The sequence below is a fragment of the Vombatus ursinus genome, unplaced genomic scaffold (genome assembly GCF_900497805.2).
Source record: "Vombatus ursinus unplaced genomic scaffold, bare-nosed wombat genome assembly UNPS02007284.1, whole genome shotgun sequence".
Classification (NCBI taxonomy): Eukaryota; Metazoa; Chordata; class Mammalia; order Diprotodontia; family Vombatidae; genus Vombatus; species Vombatus ursinus.
In genome coordinates this window covers 16,699,843-16,724,141 of record NW_020947062.1, presented here as the reverse complement: position 1 = coordinate 16,724,141, position 24,299 = coordinate 16,699,843, and the positions used below count along the sequence as shown (strand labels likewise).

At 40.3% G+C, this 24,299-nt stretch overlaps 1 protein-coding gene across 4 annotated transcripts in view; it reads left to right on the top strand.

The window, feature by feature from the left end:
- LOC114033657 (solute carrier family 22 member 4-like) overlaps nucleotides 1-24,299 on the top strand; it is an 84,921-nt gene that overhangs the window by 22,467 nt on the left and 38,155 nt on the right. For 3 of the 4 annotated variants that reach the window (XM_027849302.1, XM_027849300.1, XM_027849304.1), the window contains exons 2-4: nucleotides 616-756; nucleotides 18,586-18,689; nucleotides 22,673-22,827. In XM_027849302.1, the coding sequence (XP_027705103.1) occupies nucleotides 616-756; nucleotides 18,586-18,689; nucleotides 22,673-22,827 (400 nt within the window). The remainder of the gene's footprint in view (nucleotides 1-615; nucleotides 757-18,585; nucleotides 18,690-22,672; nucleotides 22,828-24,299) is intronic. The other variant, XM_027849301.1, reaches the window with a different exon arrangement.

The following is a 24,299-nucleotide window of genomic DNA, read 5'->3' as shown; positions in this document are numbered from 1 at the left end:
CTAACTGCCTGCATCATTTTTTTTTTTACTCCAAAATTTCCCATGCCTGATTTTCAGGATCAGTGAGAAGGATTAATTATCCCCTTGAAGTGTGGGGAAATGGAAACTTTGATGGCTTGAAAGAGATCTCTAGATCACCAAGGAATATGGGAACTCATAATCTTTGATCCTTTAGGCACCACGGATCTCTGACTATTATGGCCCTGGAAGGACAGCTTGGATTCTGCTGAGCTTTATGTAATGGGCAGTTTCTCCTGCCTGGATGGGAGCCCTCTTTTAAGGCTCTCAGTAGTAGGTTCTAGCCCCTGGTCTTTAGCACCCTAATCTTATCAGTTTGAACAGAAGTTCCCAGGTCTCTGACTTCTGGCCAAGGTCCCAAAATAAGACAGTTTCCCACTTTCTATCTCACTGTTGCATGTTAGCATGATGCATGGAGTTTGGGGGAATTTCAACTGATGTGGCATCTCCCTCAAATGAGACTATAATAGAGATAGGGGACAATCGTAGGACTACCACTGGCCACCTCTCAAGGGAAAATGTAGGCTGGTGAATCCAAACACCCCCACCTGCCAGGGACAAACCTATCTCACCCCATGTACCTCATCCTTATTCCAGACTGGGCTGGTACCTGGGGCCAACAGTGAACCTCGAGCATGCCGTGATGACCCTTCCCTGGTGATCTGGGGGCAAGGGGGAATCATTTCACTGAGCAAGATACTCAGTGACTTAATCCTAGAACAATTCCCAGACAAACAGGTAAGACTTCCAGAGAGTTTAATTCCAAAGGCCTCTGAGAAAGGTGGATGTTCATTTCTAGATATGTCACAATGCTAAGTTAAACCAGCTTTTTGCTCTGTTATAACACTGAGTGTCATTGCTTGGGGATTGCTTTACCTAAAGCACTGTATGAATTCATAGCATAGATTGGGCTTAGTCTAAACTCCTTCCAGGAATATCTGGATTTTAGAGGACAGGGCTCTGACCTGGGCTACCAGTGAGCAGAGTATTTCTAATGACCTGGGCCTTCAGGTCAGACATTGACCTAAGGTCCTATTTGCTCTCTAGGCAGACAGGCTGGGGCCCTTGTGCCTTGCATCCTACTGACGTGTGGTTCTTAACCTTTGAGCATCAGATCCCACTGTACCTCCAGATGCCTCAAATGACCCAGAAGGTCCTTCTGCCTTGGTCCTACTACAAGAGGACAAGCAGAGGTTAGAGGAAGAAAGGATTAATTGGAAGGGGTTTTGAAAACTCCCCTAAGAAAGCATTAAGAAAGAGAAAATGTAGTTGTTATGTACTACTATACAAAGAGTGGATATAGACTGAAGAAGAGATGCTTGGCATCTTCTCTATTTAAAGACACTCACTGCTGGCAAAGGGCAGCTGTCTAAAAGCAACAAGCAACCTCAATCCATCCTTCCATCTTTTGCTGAGGACAGCTCACTGGGAGGGAGTGTGCTGAGTGCTTGCTATCTGTACTTACCACAAACTATTGTTGTTTAAGGTACAAACCCACAAACTGCCCCTGAGTAACACTGCTTTAAGTCTGAATTGCCCTTTTAGTGACTATTCTCCTCTTCATTCCACCTCATTCCTTCTGCCTCCCACAACTGCTTCCCACATCTCATTCCTTAGCAGCTATGAGAGTGTCAGGATCTGTGTAATATATTCATGGGAATCAGCCAATTTTATACTATGCAGGTGGATTATTTACCCCCATCCCCCCACTATCTAGAAGAAAGGGGCTACAGATGTGTATCCTCCGAGAAGAGGATAGACATTTCAGGATCCCTGCATTAAAAAGAGAGAACTCTTACAGCACCCCATAGCCATCTCTGGAACTTATCCTAAGTTTGCCGTGTGCCTGGATTCCATTTGTTCCACCCAAAATGTCTAACTTTTTTTGGATTTGAAACCTTTACTGAAAAGGTCTTAGCACTGTTTCTCTGAATTCCTCTGAAATCCTCTAAGACTTTGATGATCAATTGGGACATTCCACCATGGAGTGCAAAATATTTTGGTAAACTTTCAGGTATACAGCCTACAGAGGCAGCGAGGTCAACTTAGAGTTGTTGTTCAATCATTCCAGTATGTCTGACTCCTCGTGTGACCCCATTTCTTGACAAAGACACTGGAGTGGTTTGCCAGTTTCTTCTCTAGCTCATTTAAAGGTGAGGAAACTGAAGCAAACAAGGGTTAAGTAATTTGCCCAGGCCCAGCTGATTTGAATTCAGGAAGATGAGTCTTCTGACTTCAGGCCCAGCACTCTATCCACTGCGCCACCTAGTTAGCTGCCCCTCAGAATAGAATACTAATGACTAAATGAATGACTATAGTCAAATAGGACAGACTCTGACTGTATGATGGGAAAGCTTCATTCTTGATGCCCATGAGGAAAGGTTGTATAAATTCCTTGACTTATGACCACAGAATTTAGAACTGAAAGGTATCTTGAGTGGTTCAGTCATTTTTTCAGTCCTATCCAATTCTTCAAGAACACATTTGGGGTTTTTTTTGGCAAAGACATTGGACTGGTTTACTATTTCCTTCTCCAGCTCATTTTACAGATGAGAAAACTGAGGCAAGCAGGGTTAAGTGACTCGCCCAGGGTCACATAACTAGTAAGTGTCTGAGACCAGATTTGAACTCATGAAAATAAATCTTCCTGACTTTAGGCCTGGCATTTCTATCCCTTGTGCCACCTAGCTGCCCCGAAAAGCATCTTGGAGATTGCCTAGTTCAATGTCATTTTTCAGATGAATAAAGTAAGGCCTAGTTAATTGATTTGCCCAAGATGACCCATGAAAAAGCTGGGATCCTCTCACTCCAGATTTCCAGTACACAATACTGCCTTGTCACAGGCTAGCTCAGATTGCCATGCTCTAAGCCATTCCAGTTGTAACTTTTATTAAAAAGAATCAGCAAAGGATTTCAAAGTCATTCATGTTAATGTTCTTGAAATCAAGAAGTGTCATTGTAGAGGTCACAATAACAGTAAACAGGAACAGTGTGGAGGATGAGAGCTGAGATTCTTTGGGCAAAGGCTGAAAAATGTGGTTTTCATTTACCAGTAAAAGGCCATCACTGCCAAGAACCCAATCCATACTGACCACTTGGGGTTTTCTGGTGGCAAAGACAGAAGGCGTGCATGCAGAGACAGACCTTTTTAGTATGCCAAGCATCAGGGCCAAGAGCAGGGGTGGAGGCAAATCTATGGAACCTTTATTTTAGCCACTCCCAGGTCAACCTCTTCATCTCCTCAAGTGCATGAAGCCTTTTTGCATTGCCTTGCTGTCTAGGTTTCCTTTTCTATTGTAGGTGAGGATTAAATTGCCATTCACAGGACTCTTTATCTAGAGGCTCTGTGTCCTGGGTGCTCCTCTTTCCTTTATTTTTTCCCAATTTTGTGGAGGCAGGGGAGAAAGATGCTCTTTGGGAGATAGTGGAAAGAAGACTGAATTTGGAGTCAGTACACCTGAGTTCAAATTATAGCTCTACTACATGCTACCAATTGGGGCAAGTCATTTGACCTATTTGATTTGAAGAAATGTTTTTAAAATTTTTTCTCTTGCCCTCAGTTTCCACCTCTGCAAATGAAGGGTTTGGGACTACCTAATCTCCAAGGTCTTTTCTAATTCTAAATCTGTGATCTTTTTACTGAGGAGTTGGAAAACGTGAAATTTTGAAAGCAGTTTAAGGTTCAATGACTTTTTTGGCAGAACTTTGTACAAATTTAAGACCTACAGAGTGTAAGAAAGGATAAAATAGCAGACTTGTTTACTGATTCCCAGAATAATTCCATCTATAGCCTCCAAGTTGTGAATGAGGAGTTGGGGAAAGGTAACAAAATCTGTTAGGAATTAACCCCTCCCACATTGTATGTTCTCTAGCTGCAATGGGCAACTGTAACAAGCACATAAGTGAAATCTGATGATGGGATCACAGACCCCAGAAATGATTGTTGATTAAAAAAACCAAAAACATAAAGTCCATTTACAAAGGAACGTGGTTCCTCTGAGTGAAAGTTTTGTTTCTAGGTTGGGTAAATCAGGCAGAAGTAGATTTATTATTTTAAAGAAAAAACAATCTCACATTGAAAGGCAAGAGTATTACATAATAGGGAGAATGCTAGACTTGGAGTCAGGAGACCCAGGTGCAAATCCTGCCTCAGCTACATACCAGCCATGTGACCCTCCCATGCCCCAGCACGCGTGCGTGAGAGCGTGCGCGTGCACACATGCACGCGCACACACACACACACACACATTTTACAAATTAAGATTTGAAGTCTAGTTCACTAAACTGGGGGAAATTAAAATGACTCATAAGTAATAAGCATCAAAGATAGGATTAGAACCCAGGTCCTCTACCTCCAGAACTAGTAGTCTTTCCTCCTTACCAAGTCATTTAATTTTCTCATCTGTAAAAAGGAGATCATAAATATTTGTACCACTTAACTCATAGGATTATTGTATGGAATGCACTTGGCAAACCTTAAAGTGTGCTATAAAAATAAGAATTATTATTGTTGTTTTTCCCTTGGGGTAGGTAAAAGTTGCCCATCTTCTTCATCCAGACCACCCAGCTACAATTCTAATCAGATAATAATGTACCATAATCTTTGTAGTCCCTTAAGATCAATATCAGCAATGGCTCCTAAAGGCCAACTTAAGAAATGAGTGTGCTTGTGTTAGATATCTGGCTAGTAAGTGATTTTTCAGTGGAAGTTATTAAGACCCTCTAAGTTGCTATAAAGTTCTTAACTTTTCTGTGTCATAGACCCTTTGTGAAACCTGGTGAAGTCTATGTACTCCTCAAAACAGTGTTTTCATTTTTTTATTTTATTCTAAACTTAAGAAATAAAACAAGCATTTTTATAACATAGTAGAATTTAAAAAAAAGATGATTGTACATGAAACTACAAATTGATTATGTACACCTTGCTATTCCTTTTAAATATATAATAAAGTTATCATGTAACTTTCTTTTTTTCCTTTTTTTCTTCCCTTCCCATCTTAGAGATAGCTACCATTAGACATAAATATGTGTGTGTGTATGTATGTATATATAAAATCACTCTATGCATACTTCTATTTATCAGTTCTTTCTCTGGATGCAGATAGCATCTTCTTTCATATGCCCTTTGTAGTTTAATTTGGGTATTTATAATAGTCAAAATGACTTAGTCACTCAAAGTTGATCTTAAAACAATATTGTTGATACTGTATTACATTCTCTTGGTTCTGCTCATTTCATTCTCCATTATTTCATTAAAGTCTATTCACATTTTTCTGAGATCATTGAGCTCATCGTTTCTTACAGCACAGTAGTATTCCATCACAATCATATACCGCAACTTGTACAGCCATTCCCCAATTGACGGGCATCCCTGCAATTTCCAGCTCTTTGCCATCACAAAGAGAGCTACTATAAATATTTCAGAACATATGTGTTCTTTTCCTATTTCCCTAATCATCTTTGGAAACAGACCTAACAGTGGTATTGCTGGGTCAAAGGATTTAGGCAGTTAAATAACTCTTTGGGCATAATTCCAGATTGCTCTCTAAAATAGTTGAATCAGTTCATAATCCCACCAACAGTGAATTAGTGTCCTGATTTTTCCACATCTCTTCCAACAAAAAGCCCAAAGGCTGTTGTGGAAGATGTACCAAGGGAAAGAAAAGAGCTTACATGATGGGCAGCATGAAAGAAATAGTAAGGCAAAAAGGATAGAGAGCTGGCCTTGGAATCATGATACACTTAGGTCCTCTAACACATAATAACTGTTTGACCTCTCAGTACTTGAGGAAACCCTCTGAGACTGTAAGCCACAGATGCCAACCTACAACAATGGAAAGAATTCTCCTACTGAGAATTTTCTATGCTGATGAAATAATAGGTCTAGACAAAAAAAAAAGTATAATGTGCTTAGCTTTCTTAAACTGGAGTCTACCTATTACACATATATAGTACAATCTTGGACTTGTAAGTGTGTTCACTCAGTCTTATTTGTGAAAATCTGACAAGAACAGGAGAGTAAAACAAGAACTTCAATACCTGTAATTTGCAGCATCACAGTTCTTCCCTTTTTTCCCACCTTGTTCCCGTAAGGTCCCAATGAACTTTCAAAATGTAGATTCCCTAGTATCCCTGTGCAGGCCAGGATGCATGGGCTAGTCCATCAGGAGACTGAAAGCACAGGTGCTGGATTTGAGAGTTGTGCTTTCAAAGGCTAAATCCTGACTTGATTTGCCTGCCTTGATCCTCCCATGGTACCTCCCCGCAAAAGGAAGAAGGCAAAGATTTTAGCCTTTCTTTATAGATGGGGAAATAGAATCAAGGAGGAGATTTGTGGCATATTGAATCAAGGAAAGAGCAGCATGAGAGAGAAATAATTAAAGCCCAGATCTTATGCCCTACTGCCCAACACATTGTGACCCCTTCCAAAGCCAAGGCCTAGCGTGGGTAACTCAGTTCTGAACAGCAAGAGGAGGCGTGTGTGCAGGCAGGAGCTCTTTGGCAGTGTGGTATTTAGCCCTTTAGAGTTCCCAGACTCATTCCTTCAGAATGCTGCTATTTTAGGAGACAATGTTGGTATCCTGCCCTTTGAAACAGAATCAATGATGGCCTGAAGACAGAAGGCTAGTGACTATGCAAGCAATTCAATTTGACAAACATTTATTTTTTTAAATAGCATTTTATTTTTTCCAATTACATGTAAAGACAAATTTTAACGTTCATTTTCTAAAATTCTGAGTACAAATTTTCTCCCTCCCTCACCTCTCCCCTCCCTAAAAAGGTAAGAATTTCACATCAGTTATATATATGCAATCATGTAAAATGTATTTCCATATTAATCATGTTGTGAAAGAAGAAACATATCAAAAGAAAAAAATGAAAAAGGTAAAGAAAGTGAAAATATTATGTTTCAATCTTCATTCAGACTCCATCAGTTCTTTGTGTGGATGTGGATAGCATTTTCCATCATGAGTCCTTTAGATCATCATATTGCTGAGGAGGGCTAAGTCACTCATAGTTGATCATCGAACAACATTGCTGTTATTATGTTCTGGTTCTGCTCACTTCACTTTGCATCACTTCATGTAATTGACAAGCATTTATTAAGTGTCCACTATATGCCAGGCATTATGCTAGATGCTGGGGACATAAAGACAAAAAATTAAACAGTCCCCGCTCTCAAGAAGTTCGTGTTCTACTGGAGGGAAACAATATGTGGACAGATAAATAAAAATAACATATACACAAAATAAATACAAAGTAATTTCCCAGGGGGGTTGAATAGAGCACTAACCAGTAAGCAAATCAGACAAAGCTTCAGGTAGAGGATGGCACTTGAACTGTGTCTTAAATAGATTCTAAAAAGCAGGGGCAAAGAGGGAGAGTGTGCTAGACAAAGTGAACAACTTGTGTATGTAAAGGCAGAAATGTAGAAGATTTTTAAAAATCAGGTATGGAGAACAGCAAGTTTGGCTGGCTTACAAAATGAGAAGGAAGTCAACAACTCCCATTCCTTCTAATGAGATAGAGGACCACAGGTCTTTTCATCTCCTGAGCTAATGCCTTCTAAGGCCTGATCAACCACCACTAGTGTGTCCTTAGGACTTAGAAGGACATCTGCCCTCCATTTTAAGGAGGAGGTCCAAGCCACCCATGACTTTATTCCTCTTCAGGCTGTACCCTTGACTCTCTGGAATTTTTCTACCATTTCTCTATACCATTTCTCTATACCTCCCCCCTCCAAATTCATCTCTCTGCTCCTTTTCAACTTCTTTTTATGTGTTGTCTCTTCCCATCAGAATGCAAGTGAGTTTTTAATAAGTGCTTGTTGACTTGACTTTACTGAAATTGAACTTTCTTTTATGTGTTTGTCTCCCCCAATTAGAGTGGGTGCTCTGAGATAGCTAGATGATGCTAGATCTTAGAATGCTAGTCCTAGAATCAGGCCTGAATTCAAATCAATCCTCAGATATTTATTAACTGTGTTACTCTGGAAAAGTCGCTTAGGCTCTGCTTCTTCAACTGTAAAATGGGGAGAATAACAGTATCTATTTCACAGGGTTGTTGTGAGGAATGTAAAATTGGAAATTGATTTTAATTCTGTTTTTGAGATTTAGTCAAACTGGCATAGGTTAATACTCTCCCATGCCTTGTGATTCTAAATTCCTTACCCTTATAACTTTACCCTTTACCTACGTTCTCAAGAAGTTTGCCCAAAGGTCAAGCTTTTGTCTTATAACTATCTCTACCTTTTACTCACATAGCTGGGCTACATGGGGTATTCAAAGAGGACTAGCACTTCTGGTGTGACAGCTTGCCGAGCCTTTTTCAGAGCTGCTCATCCACCTTTGGTGTCTACCTGGTACTCAACTCTCCCTCACATGTGGCTCCAAAAAGCTGTAACATGCACAGCAGCCATATCCTAATAAATCATCTAAGCAGACAGGCTAAAACAGGTTGAAGGTAATTGATAGGCCTCAAACACATTAGTGAGTCACAGGAGTGTCTACCCCAAACATGTAAAGACTTCCCCCAGGGAGGAATGGGTGGATGAGAACAATTTGTTCCAACTGTCACAAAGGCGACTGAAGCAGATGCTATGGAGAGCTTAGAGCTTGGTCAGATATTGAAGACATCAGAGTCATCCACTGCATCCCAAGCCATTGCCAGTCATCTTGACTTTTGTCTTGCCACTGGAAGAGAGTGGCAATGACTCTGAAAGAGAGAATGAGGTGGAGGACTTTGTACAACTCTGCCACACTTAAATCCAGCTCATGTGCAAGTCAAGTCATTACCCTGTGATGTCACTGGTCCTCTTCAAAAATGAAGGACAAACAACACTCAGGTAGCCTCTGGTCATTTGAGTCTCAATTCTATTATTTTAGTTATTATCTCCACCCTGGTATTCAATTTGACTCAAATAAACCCCACCCCCAGACACTCCTATCTGAAGACTCTGCAGACTAATCTTATTACCTGGGGATTACTCCCGGCTCCCAAGGAAGTAACAGAGAACTAAGGCAACTTTTAACCCACATCCTCATTTAAAATGTCTACCAATCGGGTTTGTCTTATGTCTGCCAAATGGTCCAAATGATGTACTGCCAAGCCAGTCAGAAAGAAGACACATCTGAGTTTAAAAGATGCTATTGGCCCTCAGTCAGGATCTTTGATCACTGAGAGAGGCCATTGATCTAACATATTTGTTCTTGCTAGCCTAATTAATAAATTGACCATGTTCAGGTCCCTAGCTTTGCTGAAGTGTCCAGTAATTCACTTTATTAACAGCTATATAGGTGACTGTTAATAAACTGTTATCTTGCCCTGGAGAAAATCAAGCCTCAGTCTCATTTTATTCACCACAGGATCAAATAAGATTATATTTGTAAAGCACTTAGCCCAGTGCCTGCACATAGTAGATGTTATATAAATACTTGTTCTCTTCTCTCCTTCCTTAGGTACAGATTCTGCCTTGTTTTTTGTTTTTTATTATTATTCGTATCACTAGAACTTAGCACAGTGTTTGGTATATAGTCAGCACTCAATGAATGGTTTTTATTCATTTGAAGAATTGTGAGATTGGTCTGAAAAAGTGCTTAGGTGCATTCAAAGATTTCAGAACTCTGATCAATGCAGTGGCCAATTGTAATTCCAGAGGACTTAGGATGAAATATGCCTCCCAACTCTCTACAGAGAGGTGGTGAACTATTGGCCAGAAGTGAACATACTTTTTCAGATATGACCAAGTATTGATTTATTTAACTTAACTGTATTTATTTTTGATGGGAAAGGTTTCTATGGAGGAAAGGAAGCCATTGGGAAGTAATACCAGTTTTAAAAAAAAAAAGATTGTGAAATATTGATAAAAAGAAAAAAGTGAGAGAGAGAGAGAAGCATTGGTAAAATACTAAAAAAAAAAAAATCAGAACCAGATTGTGAAGGCTGTTAAATACCAAACAAGAGTTTGTCTTATATCTTAGAAGCAATAGGGAGCCAATGAAGGTTTTTGAGTAGGAGAGTGATATAGTCAAGTCAATGCTTTAGGAATATCAATTTAGCATCTGTGTGAAAGATGAATTTTAGTGGGATGAGGCTAAATGCAGAAATATCAATTATGACAGGAGGTGATAAGAGTGTGCTTGGACAATCCTCTTTAAAGCATCATAGCAGTACATCTCACTGAATGAGAAGAGCCAGATGAACTGAGACTTGAACTGTTGGAGAGAATTCTGTGTACTGATGGGATCTTAGATCCAATAAAACAAATGCCACAGTGCTCTTCAGAAGACCAGTAGCTCCAGGCAGTGGGTATTTTTAGTACATAACTAAGTGAATTACCTTCTTCAGCATTCCTTCCCACTCCATCGAGTCCAGCATTTGCACCCAACCCCCTAGAACTAAATACTTGGCAACTTCTCAGTTGCATGCTGTGTTTACAATCTGAAAAAGATCTGGAACATTCTATCTTGCTCTAGAGGGAATGAACTGCCACTTGTCTACATTGTCACGTTGTCAACATGGAATTGCTTCCCAACAAGAGAATCTTAATTCATTCCCTAGAATAGAGGCCCATATTCCCTCCATTTATTGAATTCTTATTTGTTGCCTCCAGTCTCAAATCAAATGCCAACTCCTCTATGAAGTCTTCTCTGATCATCCCTTCTGTGTTCACATAGCATTTTATACTTCTAGCATTCATGGATATGAATAATTATCCTTTGTGTCATAATACAATATTTTGTCTCTCCTGCTAGTCTCCTTGAGGACTATGTGATCTTTATCATTGGATCTCCAGTATCACTTACTTGTAATAGGTGCCCAATGAATATTTGTTGAATTGAATTGGACACACACATATCCCTCTTCCTAGAAGTGTAACTTGGCACATGTTTATTTTTAAGATATTAAGGTCAATGAAATTAATTATGTTTGGAGAATTTAATAATGTCTTGAGATGATTGGAGCTAATCTTGGTCATCATGATGTCCACTATGGGGGCCATGGGATATTGAGCTGGAAAGTTCCTTAGGGATCATCTTAGTCCCTTCCCCATACTTTAGAGATGAAGAAACTGAGGACCGGAGAGGCCAGGAATCACCCAAATTTCCATAGGTCTTAAGTACCAGAGTTGGCAGTCCAGGTCTTCTGATTCCTAATCCAGTTTCACTGCACCATGCCAAGCTACCTGTATTCTCCAGTGAAGCTGTTGAGGGCAGAGATCCAGACATGATCAGTCAGTGAAAATAAACTAAAAAATCCTAGGCAGACTGACTGTGTCCAACTTTGCAAGAAAATCTGAATGTTCTTCAGTCTCTAGGGCACCTTGTCCTCTTCTTTCAGTTCTCCCTACCTGGTCACCTCAATTCTCCATGAAAGCTTTTTACTCCCTCTCCCCTCCTCCCATAATGTAGAATATTTTCCAGGAATCACCTCCAGGGCATTAGAATTCTTGAATAGCATTAGAGTAGAGCAGATGCTGTGTGGTTCCCCTGAGTCACTCAGCTGAAACATCGAATGGTGAGAGTCAAAAGTCTTGGAAAGGTTTGCCTAACTGAAAATGTGTAAGGTTTGAGTTCAACAGACCTGGCTAAGCAGTCTGCAGAGTTGGCAGAATATTCTTTGAGAAGAGAAGGTGGGTTTGGGTTCATGAGAGAAGTCTATAGCCAGGAGAGAAGGGCCCAGGCTAAAATCCCTGACTATAATGTTCCAGTCATGTCTCCAAGGAAAAGACCCTAATAGTTACTTGGGAAACATTTGGCAAATGTAGTTCTGCCAACCTCTCCAGGCAACATCTTAAACACAGGACACGTTGAAGACATTTAACAGTTTTTGATTTTCTGACATACTTTGCTATGACATTCAGTTCTTCAGCATGTCATGGCTTTGGGGATAATAGCTAACCTTTATATGGCACTTAAAGGCAAAATGCTTTACATATGTCATCTCATAACAACCAAATGAGGTAGGTGCTATTACTGTCCCTATTTTTCAGATGAGGAAACCAAGTCTAAGAAAGATTAAGTGATTTGCCTAAGGTCACACAGCTTGAGACTACGGTAACATTTGAATTCATGTCTTCTTGATTCGAAGTTCAAAAAAAAAAAATTTATCTATCCACTTGTGACACCTAGTTGCCTGTAGGCATTACTGACACCCACAAGCTGGCAAATAGTTTTCACTTTCCTCTGCCCAATTCTATGATTAGAGGTGCTAATCTGTAACTGAATGGCGTAATTTGGGCACCCATTTGTGCCCTACCCTTGGGAGGCCCTGTAGGAATTGGAAATATCTCAGGGGAAGGGTAGAGAAATCACAGAGGGCTGGTATTTTCCACTTCAAGTGCACTCGTGTCCTTGAGCCTTGTTCCTTGGACCTTTCAAGGGAACTAAGGTTTTTTTTTTTTTACAACCTCATTGAAATTTGAGTCACCAGGGGATGCTGCCCCTGAAGGGGAAGTTGCCTTTTTAAATAAATGTTTCTACTTAGGTTTAAAAAGAGTTTGAAATGTCCTTTCTTTGACTTATTCCATGTAGGGCAGTCTCTGGAGCATTTTGAATTATCTTTGAGGACCCCAAGAGTGAGCAACTGAAGTTAATTTTACAAATTAGGCCAAATACAGGGGTGGTGGACACGTGTCATCCCAGCCCTTCTTTCCTTCTCCAACAACTTGTGTGTTCATTCTCTCTTGCCTTTTATTATCTTATTCTAAGATCTTAGATTATGCATTTAAAGAGAGAGTAAAGGGGCAGCTAGGTGGTGCAGTGAATAGAGCACTGGCCCTGCAGTCAGGAGGACCTAAGCTCAAATATGGCTTCAGACCACATAACACTCACTAGCTGTGTGACCCTGGGTAAGTCACTTAACCCCAATTGCCCTCACCAAAAAAATAAATAAAAAATAAAGAAAGAGTAAGCATAATTCTAGGAAGGCCTTCTTTGAGCAAAATGGAGGAGATTAGAGATGGGGAGTGAGTCAGAGAGAAAATAGGAGATAGGCTATAATATCTTATGTATCTGGCATCTCTTAAAGAGATGGGAGATGAGGGAAGACAGATTTGAGCTCAAGCAGGATCAGTACTTCACAGATTTCCCATTTTGTTTCAGTCATTCTCTCAAAACAGGCACATAGCAGTATCTTAAGCATGGGACACATTGAAAGAATCACAGAATCACTAGATGTGAGTTGAAAGACACTTCAGTTGTCATCAAGTCCAACTCATATATGAAAGGAAGTAATATGTTTGGAAATGTAACAGTACTGGGAAGGTAGAGGATTTCACAAGGCACCTTCTCAAAATTCCCCTTGAAAATGGTTCTTCCACTCCGATTAATGCAATAACTACCCACAATTCCATTAGCGACCATTAGTGGGCCATTGATGAAACTTACAATCCATCTCCTAACAGAGAGGTGATGAATGAGAGGTACAGAAGGAGACATACAGTTTTGGACACAGCCAATAAGGGGATTTGTTTTGCTTGGATAGACATATTTGTTACAAAGATTTTATTTTTCTTTATTTCTAAGGAGGGGGCTGGGAGGAAGGGACAATAAATGCTTATTAAGTGAAAAATACAAAATAACAAAATTTAAATGGTTCTTCCCCAAACAATCAATTAAAAATTATAAAATCTCTAAATAATTGACACAGATGTGTGAGAGTAAAATGTATTCCTCGATAAAGTCAATAAACAGTCACTTCTCAAAAGAAGGAAAATAAATGACCAATAATAACCAAATTTTAAAAGGTCCTAATAATCAGAGGAATGCAAGCTAATATAACTTTGAGATTCTGCCTTATATCCATTGAATTGTCAAAGACAGTTTAAAATAATGAAACTCAGGGGGCAGAGCCAAGATGACAGAGTAAAAGCAGTGACTTGCTTGAGCTCTCCCCCAAACCTCTCCAAATACCTGTAATAAATGGCTCTAAACAAATTCTAGAGCAACAGAACCCACAAAAAGACAGAGTGAAACAAATTTTCAGCCCAAGACAACCTGGATGGTTGATTGGAAAGGCCTATTGCGCCAGACTGGGAAAGGAACCCAGTTCAGCGTGGGCCATGTAGGCAAAGAACAAGGCCTCAGCAAATCTGGAGCAGTCCTCAGGGGATTGAATCAAGGGGAGCTATGGTGATTTCCATACTTCTCAACCCACAAACACCAAAGACGACTTAGAAGGTCAGTAGGAAAGGTCTGTCAGACCACAGTGAGAAAAAAGCTTTGTCCAGCCCCAGTCTGGGTGCAGCCCTAGGGTGGCAGCTGCTTCTGGAGCTCTCAGCCCACAGACAGATAGGGGATTGAGTGGCTGATCAAAGAGGGATTTCAGGGATATCTTTGCTGGTGCTGAGGTTGGATTCGCTTGCTTTGCCCATGCTTAGATCTGGGTCACAGTTCTGGGTGGCAGTCCTGGGGTGAGGAGGAGGGCTGGCATGTTGGAGCTTGTGGCAGAGGTGGAGAGGAAATCCTCCTCACAGTTCCAAGGCAGAAAAGAGGGCTTGTGGTCACTCATGGACCAGAGCACAGGCCAGGAAAGGAGTAAACACCTTGCCCTTGAGTGTACCACCTTGGAAGAATGGAAAATTTACAGGTCCCTAGAAGTATCTCTAAAAACAACTGCACAAAACCCCTAAAGCTTGAGACAGTACATTCTCCACACTGGAAGCAGACCCCTACCTTAATAAAGAGTTTAAAACTCAAGTGATTAGCTGAGATCATTAGCAAACAGTGCAAAAAAAGTCAGACCATAGAATCTTACTTTGGTGACAAAGAAGATCAAAGCACACAGCCAGAAGAAGACAACAAAGTCAAAGCTCCTACATCCAAAGCCTCCAAGAAAAAATATGAATCGGTCCCAAGCCATGGAAGAGATCAAAAAGGATTTTGAGAAGCAAGTAAGAGCAGTAGAGGAAAAACTGGGAAGAGAAATGAGAGTGATGCAAAAAAATATCATGAAAAACAAGTCAATAGCTTGCTAAAGGAGACCCAAAAAAATACTGAAGAAAATAACACTTTAAAAAATAGACTAACCCAAATGGCAAAAGAGATCCAAAAAGCCAATGAGGAGATGAATGCCTTAAAAAGCAGAATTGGCCAAATGGAAAAGGAAGTCCAAAAGCTCACTGAAGAAAATGCTTCCTTAAACACTAGACTAGAGCAAATGGAAGCTAATGACTTTATGAGAAATCAAGACATCATAAAACAAAACCAAAAGAATGAAAAAATAGAAAACAAAATGAAATATCTCATTGGAAAAACAACTGACCTGGAAAATAGATCCAGGAAAGATAACTTAAAAGTTATTGGACTACCTGAAAGCCATGATCAAAAAAAAAAAAAAAGAGCTCAGACGTCATCTTTCAAGAAATTATCAAGGAAAACTGCCCTGATATTCTACAACCAGAAATTGAAAGAATCCACCCATCACCTCCTGAAAGAGATCCCCAAAGGAAAACTCCTAGGAATATTATGGCCAAATTCCAGAGTTCCTAGATCAAGGAGAAAATATTGCAAGTAGCCAGAAAGAAACAATTCAAGTATTGTGGAAACACAATCAGGATAACTTAAGATTTAGCAGCTTCTACATTAAGAGAGTGAAATAGAATATTCTGGAGGGCAAAGGAGCTATGATTACAACCAAGAATCACCTACCTAGCAAAACTGAGTATAATCCTTCAGGGGAAAAAATGGAAATTCAGTGAAATAGAGGACTTTCAAGCATTCTTGATGAAAAGACCAGAGCTGAATAGAAAATTTGATTTTCAAATACAAGACTCAAGAAAAGCATGAAAAGGTAAACAGGAAAGAGAAATCGTAAGGGACTTATTAAGTTGAACTGTTTACATTCCTACATGGAAAGATAATATTTGTAACTCATGAGACCTTTGTCAGTATTAGGGTAGTTGGAGGGAAAAAATTATATGGATAGATTGATTGATTGATAGATTGATAGATAGAGGGCATAGGGTGAGTTGAAGATGAAGAGGTGATAGCTGAAAAATAAAATTAAGGGATGAGAGAGGATTATACTGGGAGAAGGAGAAAGGGAGAGGTAGAATGAAGTAAATTTTCTCACATAAAACAGACAAGAAAAAGCTTTTACAGTGGAGGGGAAGTAGGGGAAGGTGAGAGGGAATGAGTCCCATTGGATTTGGCTTAAGGAGGGAATAACATATACACTCAATTGGGTATGAAAATCTATCTTACCCTACAGGAAAATAGGGGGGAAAGGGATAAGAGAAGGAGGAGTGATAGAAAGGAGGGCAGGGTCAAAAGAGAGAATAGAATAAATGGGGGGCAGGATAGGATGAAGGGAAATAGAGTAATTTTTTCACAATATGACTACTGTGGAAGTGTTTTGCATGACTACACATGTATAACCTGAATCGAGTTGCTTGCCTTCTCAGTGAGGGTGGGTGGGGAGGGAGGAAAGGAGAGAATTTGGAACCCAAAGTTTTAAAAACAAATATTGAAAATTCTTTTCACGTGCAACTGGGAAATAAGATACAGGCAATGGGGTATAGAAATCTACCCTGCCCTACAGGAAAATAGAAGGGAAAGGGGATAAGAGAAGGTGGGGAAGGGTAGTAGAAGGGAGGGCAGATTAGGGGAAGGGATATTCAGAATGTATGCCACCTTGGGTTGGGGGGAGAGATGAGATGGGGAGAAAATTTGAAATTTAAAATCTTGTGGAAGTGAATGTTGAAAACTAAAAATAAATTAATGAATAAATGTTTAAAAAAAATTTTAAATGATGAAACTCAGTACTGGTAGGTCTATGGAGAAATAGACCCCATACTATATACATACATACATACATACATACATACATACACATGTACATATATATACATATATATATACATATATATGTAACTTTTAGGCAATTGGGGTTAAATGACTTGCCCAGGGTCACACAGCTAGTAAGTGTCAAGTGTTTGGTCTGAGGCCAGAATTTGAACTCAGGTCCTCCTGACTTTAAGGCTGGTGCTCTATCCACTATGCCACCTAGCTCCTCCCCCCCATACTATATATTTGAAAGGCAGTATAGGTAAAGGATAGAGAATTGGTTTTGGAACCCAGAAGACCTGGGTTCAAGTCCTGCCCCTGACACATACTAACTCTGTGACCACAGGCAAGTCACACTACTTCCAGCTTGCTCTCTGTAAACTCCCAGAGTACAAGTTGCAGAAGAGAGGTCTATATGCATTGATGGAAGAAGTTTCCATACAGGAATTCCTGACATCAATGAAATCACAGGTCCTGACACACTCCCATCCTCTACCTCTACCAACAGCAACAACAATAACAATAAAATACATTGTTGGAACCCAGGGTCACACAACTAGAATGTGGCAGAAAGGGGACATCTTGATTCTTCAGCCACACTGCCTCTCCCTCTTATTGTGCTCTCTTAAAAAATAACAAATGACAAATACAAAGAAATATGGGAAGATGTATAAAATGATAATAATAAAGAGAGTAGACCCATAGCCCAGTATGTTGTTATTTGTCCTTCATTTTCGAAGAGGACCAATGACATCACAAAGGTGATATCTTAACTTACACATGAAATAGATTTAAGTGAGGCAGAATTGCACAAAGTTGTAAGCCTCACTCTCTCTTCCAGAGTCATCCAGGGGCAAGACAAAAGTCAGGGATGTGGTAAATGACCTTGGCATCTTTGATAATTGACCAAGCTCTAAGCACTCCACAGATTGTTCTCATCCACCCATTCTGCAGGGGCAAACTTCATATACTTGGGGTAGACACTTCCCTAACTCACCAACAGGTTTGTGGCCTGTTGGTTACATTCAACCTAGTTTAGCCCATCTGCCTAGATGGTTTACCAGGCACATCCTACAGCTATGGTTGAAGTAATGACTACATAAATAATGGTAGCAAAAGTATCTAAGGAAACACATTTAAAAGGGGGGAGCAGGGGGAAGCAAACTGGACATTTTTTTTTTACTATTGTGATAAAAATTAATGCATTATTTTAAAAAACAAACTGAAGTTTATAGTTTCATATTTAATTAGTTGTATTATGTCATTTGCTATTTGAATGGTTGCTTTTATTTATGGTTACTATGTATAGAATGGTAATCTTTCAAAGTACAGTAAAAGGGATTACTCCTAGGATGATTCAGTGACAATCTGAGAACAAAAGAAGGGACTTATATACTCTCAACCATGTGTCTGTCCCCTCTCCATGCCTATCCCTGCTCCTGCTACCTCCATGATCTATACAGGTGTTGGTGCACGCTCTCTGTTAGACTCGGTTAGTTTCTGAGGTGATAATCCATAAGACTGAGGATGTAATTCTATTAGAGAAATACATTTTAAATAGCACTGTGAGCTCATATTGAGCTAATTCAAATTGAGCATGGGCAGAATCTACCTCATTGGTATGTTAAGTGATTCTCACCATCTCTTCCTTCAGATCCGTTCAGTTTTAACCTGGGCCTTAGAGTAAAGATGTTTCATTGCCAGGCAGCTATCTTGAAATTCTCAGGTCCATTTTGGTGATTCAACAACATTTAACATGGTTTGTTTCTCTGTTTGGCAGTGGAATATAGTCTGTGATGAAAGCTGGAAACCCCCACTAACAACCTCATTGTTCTTCGTGGGTGTGCTGATGGGATCCTTCATTTCAGGACAACTCTCAGACAGGTAAAGAGGGCCTGTCTCCAGGCTTGAGGACTTCCTCAATTGGTCAGTTTTGTCATTATCCAGAGGACTAGGGCTAGCTTTGTTCTTTAACCCTGATTAATGAAGGCCACAATAGTTTCCCTGTGGTTGATTCACTGACTGACAAATAGCAAGCAGGAGGAATGAGGCCTTTTTTCCATAGTACCTCCAAGCAGACCTGAGGGTCGTGAGGGTCCAGCAGGACAGGAGAAGAGGCAGAGCCCCTTACCCAGTTGCCTCTTGTCTCTGGTCTTATATAGTGCAGGTGTGATGCTGCTTAGAGATAGAGCTGGTCTTTCAAATTCTTCCCCAGTCCAAGAGATCCACAACAATAGTGACATTACTCACTCCTACCCAGAGAGACCTCAAAAGTCAACAGAATTTTCACTTGTGCCCTCTGGCCACCTTACGGTCTTCCCAACTTCTTTCTTACCCTGTTTCTCTTTTCATACTACTCTCTATAGAGATAGATAAGACAGAGTCAGGAGGAATTCAGCATTTCCTCCAGGACCAGGGCTTTGGTCATTAATTACCAACAGTTCAATCCCCTATCCCATACCCAAACTCCCTCAGAGAAACTACAAAAGTTCACTAAATCCTAGAAAAGAAAAACATGGAATACCACTAGTGGTGGTGGGTGAGTCCTATAACCCACCCTCTTCTCTCAAGGACAGTCATGAACGTCTGATGCAGGAATTTGTTCAATAAAAATCTTGATGCCTTGTTCATTCAAAATACACCAAATTGAAAACAGAGCATGAATTAATAATGGAGAATGCAGCCCAATTCTTCTTTAAGAAATGAAGAGGCACCTAGCTAGCAGAAGGTCAGCCACTGCTTTGAATTAAACAAGGTACCAAATAAGCCGACATCCACTTATGAGGTTTGGCTGGAATTCAGAGAAGACTTTGCTATCGATGACCTGGGGATTTTCCTCCACGGTGCACAGATGTTCATGAAGAGTACTAGAGGTAGCATCACCATTAATTCCAGAGGGCATTAAATATCCCAGTACAGAGTGGCTTTTCCTCCTGGCCTGTGAATAAGGACAGATCCTCCTTTCTGATTCTAGTGCCTTACTTCTGTTATTATCTCCATTTTATCCTGTCTATAACTTGTTTGTAGTAACTGTTTGCATGGCCTTCCTCATTCAACTGTGTGCTCCTTGAGGGCAGGGACTGTCTTTTGCCTTTTTTCGTATCCCCAATGGGTATCACAATGGCTGTCACAGAGTAGGCATTTAATAAATGTTTATTAACTGACTCTCAGGTCAAGGTGAAAGGAAATGGAGATTCTTGAACTGTGCATTTCAGTACATTATGTTGCCAAAAGGGGATTTCAATAAAATACTTAGAGAAAGAGAGAGGTTTCAGCACTAGTAGTATAAAGAAAACCTTGTATCTGTACAGTGCCTCACACTTTTTAAAAACACCCCAGTTTTGATTATCCCCATTTGACAGATTCAGAAACTGAAAATGGAGACGTGATTCATCCAGACTCACACAGTTAATTAGTGACCAAGTGATTAGTGTCTAATTAGTGACTAGAACACAGATCTGGTGACTGACCATACTTCATAAACATGTAACTTTCTGACTTTTAAAGAAGTGCAATGTTTTGTCACCTTCATTCTCTCCTTAGTACACAGGGTAGTCATCTTATAATACTAAACCTCAGCTGGGGAGACTGGATATATGCCCTATTTCTTTTTTGCTATCCCTCCCAGCCAGTCCACAGCTGCTGCCACTTCCTCTGGTTCTAGCAGATGCTGAGTAGCTACAGTATCCTAAGCAGCCTGCATTTCTCTCAGGAAGAAAATATTTTTTTCTTCTAAATTGAGCTTTTTAAATAAAGGACAGATTTAGACTCTGTTGCAGTCCTTGGTGCCTTGTTATGGAATGGCTATGACCCCAGTTCTCAAAGGCTGCTTTTCCAGCCAGCAGGGCCCAAGTTCTGACAAATTCTACATTTGAGTCTAATACTGTTGAAAAGTTCAGACTCATGATAAAGTTGGTAAAAAAAAAATTTCCCTTTTAAATTCTTTGGCCTTTTCTCCTATTTTATTTTATCCTATTTTATTAAAATAACAACAAGGGCAGCTAGGTGGCACAGTGGATAGAGCACCAGCCCTGGAGTCAGAAAGACCTGAGTTCAAATCTGGTCTCAGACACATAACACTCATTAGCTGTGTGACCCTGGGCAAGTCACTTATAAAAACAACAACAACAACAACAACAAACAAATAAAATAACAACAACAGGGACTGGCGCACACAGGTGGGCACTCAAACCAGAGGATGGGTAGCCCCTCCCTCCTGTCTCCAGCCTCCTTCCTCTATCTCACGGTCCCTAGCCAGGGCAGTTTAGGTGGTATATGGCTAACGAAGCAGATAAAAGAAGCGACAGGGACAAATTTTGACAGGGCCCCCATTTTGATTATGTGGGAGCAACAGGGACAAAGGCAGGGCAGGCCTGGAGGATGCTCCCCTCCCCTCCTGCTGTGGCTTAGGATTCAAAAGGTTGAGGAACAGGAGCAATAGGGAAAGCTGATTGCACCAAAGTGGTGAAGCTTTTGGAAACAATAACTCTTGAAGACTGTTTTCCAAGTCACTAGGGGAGGGAGAGAATCTATAGAGGTGAAGAGAATTTCCATACCAGTGAAGTCATGGATCTTTGCAGTATTGAAGTATAAGAATCTATGCCTGGTCATCTCCCATCTGGTCATTTCTCAGGTGACAAGTTTTGGATTTTGTTGTTTGATTTTGGTTTTTGTTTTGGGGTGGAGGGGTGGGTCCTGGAGACCTATGCTTTCATTGATGCAGGGACTTCCAGGTAAGGAATTTCAGATCAACTTAATGAATCAGCAACTTACAGTCTTAGAGAGTTGCCTGAGAGGGACTGAAAGTCAGTCAATAAGCATTTATTAAATGCCTACTACGTACTAGTCATTGTGATAAGCATTGGGGATACAAAGAAGGACAAAAGACAGCCCCTGCCCTCAGGAAGCTCACAGTCTAATAGAACAGACCACATGCAAACAGTTACATACAAACAAGTTATACACAGGATAAAATGGAGATAATAACAGAGGGAAGGCACTAGAATTAAGGGAGATGAGGATGACTTGTACAAAGGCCCCAGTCAATGAGAAGAGAATTCTCTGCTGATCATCTGCCTCCAACTGGACCAGCCAGCAGTGCCTGCATCACTGCTTCAGGGGACAGAGGAAGTGAGGAGGGCTGGTCATGCAGCTGAGGGAGTCAGTCACTCTGTGATTCTGAATCTACATGACTCTTTGGTGCCCAGGGATCATACATTGACTTTAGAGATCATCTGTCCCAACTTCCTCACTTCAGAGAAAAAAATGGAGGCTTTTACGAATATTCAGTCAGGTAGATTCATGGAGAATTGTCTTGTCTGAGAAATGAAACTTCCCTTGATGTCAATTTTTTTTAATGCATTGTGATTTGATTTTTACATCAAATTGACTTCCAAATTTATTCCTCCTCTCCCTCCCCTTTCAAGTGAACCATCCCTTGTAACAAAGAATTTTTTTAAATGGGAGGGGGCGGCCACAGTTAAGCAAAACTAACCAGTCTACCAACGAAACCTGACAGTATATGCAATTCTCCACACTCATAGTGCCCTGTATCTGCAAAGAAGGGAGGGAGATAAATTTTGTTATCTCCTCTTAAAGCCCCAGATTGGGCATTATAATTAGGCAGTATTCAGTTTCAGGGATGTTTTTGTTCTTTCTATTGACATTTTTGGAATCATTGTGTATCTCATTTTCCTGGTTCTGCTTACTTCAGTTCAAACAAGTCTTGATGCTGATGTTTGCCTGAACCCAGAGAATCTCTTAGTCCCGTTGAAAACCCTGACATTTCTATAACCTGATGCCGGGTGCGTGTGTGTGTGTGTGTGTGTGTGTGTGTGTGTGTGTGTGTGTTTCATTGTGTCTTTAAGGTTCGGCAGAAAGAATATCCTCTTTGGGACTATGGCTGTGCAGACAGGCTTCAGTTTCCTGCAGATCTTCTCCATCAACTGGGAGATGTTCACTGTGCTGTTTGTCATCGTGGGCATGGGCCAGATCTCCAACTATGTGGTGGCCTTCATTTTAGGTAGGCTGGTCCTGGAGAGATGGCAAGAAGGGTCATGTGCTTCTCTTCTCCCTTCTTCCCCTTCTTCCCCTTCTTCCTCCTCCTCTGTTCTAGCTTCTTCCCAATTCCTCAATTCTTCCCAATTGCTTTCACAAAGGGTAAGACAGTAAGATATAAGAGTAGAGCCTCAGCCCTCTAGAAAGCTACAAGAAGGATTCCTCCTGATGAAATGGGCAGAACTTCCACTCAGTGGATAAGAGTTCTCTGTTATTGTTCTATATGTTCTACAGCTTAGACCAAACATGTCAGTAATGGGACCCACAGAGGATTTTTTTTCTTCCAATTACAGAAGGTAGAAGAGGTCAGGGAGAAGAAAAAAGTTTTATTTTTAAGATAAATGGAGCCCCATTATCAACAGACCACAGATCAAATCACATCTCTGAATCACCATTGTCGCACAAGTCAAGCTCCATAAAAGTTGGTGAAACAGGAACACTAATATTAGTTCTATTCTTCTGCACTAATCTTAAAGTAATCCTGCTGCTTTTTTTTTAATGCAGATTCTCAAATTTTGGGATGTATTCAAATGCTATGAATTCATAGGCTCAGCTGGGAGGCCATTCTATTTATGTCTTGTTGTTAAGAAGCAAAAAAAGCACCTGAAGGATTCATGAGGCCATCTGGGTGTCATTCCTAAACCTAGTGTCAGAACTCTAACCTCCTCTTCCTCATCACCCAGTTCTTAAATGCCAGGAATAGGGCTATTCCCTCAGGAAGGGGTCCAATGGAAAGGCTGATGCAGCCTGAGCCATCAGCCCATTCTGCAGACTCTCACTTTACCTCCTGCAGGTAGGTTGGGGTGGCTAAGTCAATGAAAGGGGGCACTCCATACTATTGGAAGAGGAGCTGGGTAAGGCTAGCATTTCCTGTGTTGAAACCCAAAGACCCAAAGTAGTCCCTTGCTTCAACTATTCCACATAGAGGGCAGTCTTTTGCATTACTCAAATTTAATCAGTTTTTCTAGAGGGTTAATTTTGTCAAAGAAAGGCTCAAACATTGAGTTATTAAAATGCTACTCATTAACTTTTCTGTACTGTATTAAACCTATTATTTATCCTCATTGGGCACCTTATTAATTCTTAATTTTATTGCTATCTTTTTCATATCACCTTCATTTCCAGGCATATGTCACTATTACCCTATCTAGAGAATAAAAAAGAAAGGTTGAAGAGTGGAAAGGGAAACAACTCAACAAAAAATTCCCAATGTATCAACAGTCTGAATAAGTATGTGTAACATCCCACCACGAGTTCCCTACCACCGCAAAGAAGGAAGGGAAATGTATTTTCTCATTTCCTCTCTGGGGCCAAACTTGGTCATTATAATTATATAAGTTTCAAATTCAAAGTTTTTTAAATTTGTTTTATTTCTATTTACATTGTTGTAGTATAGTCACCAGATGCTTTTAACATTATCTTTTATTAAAACTGTTG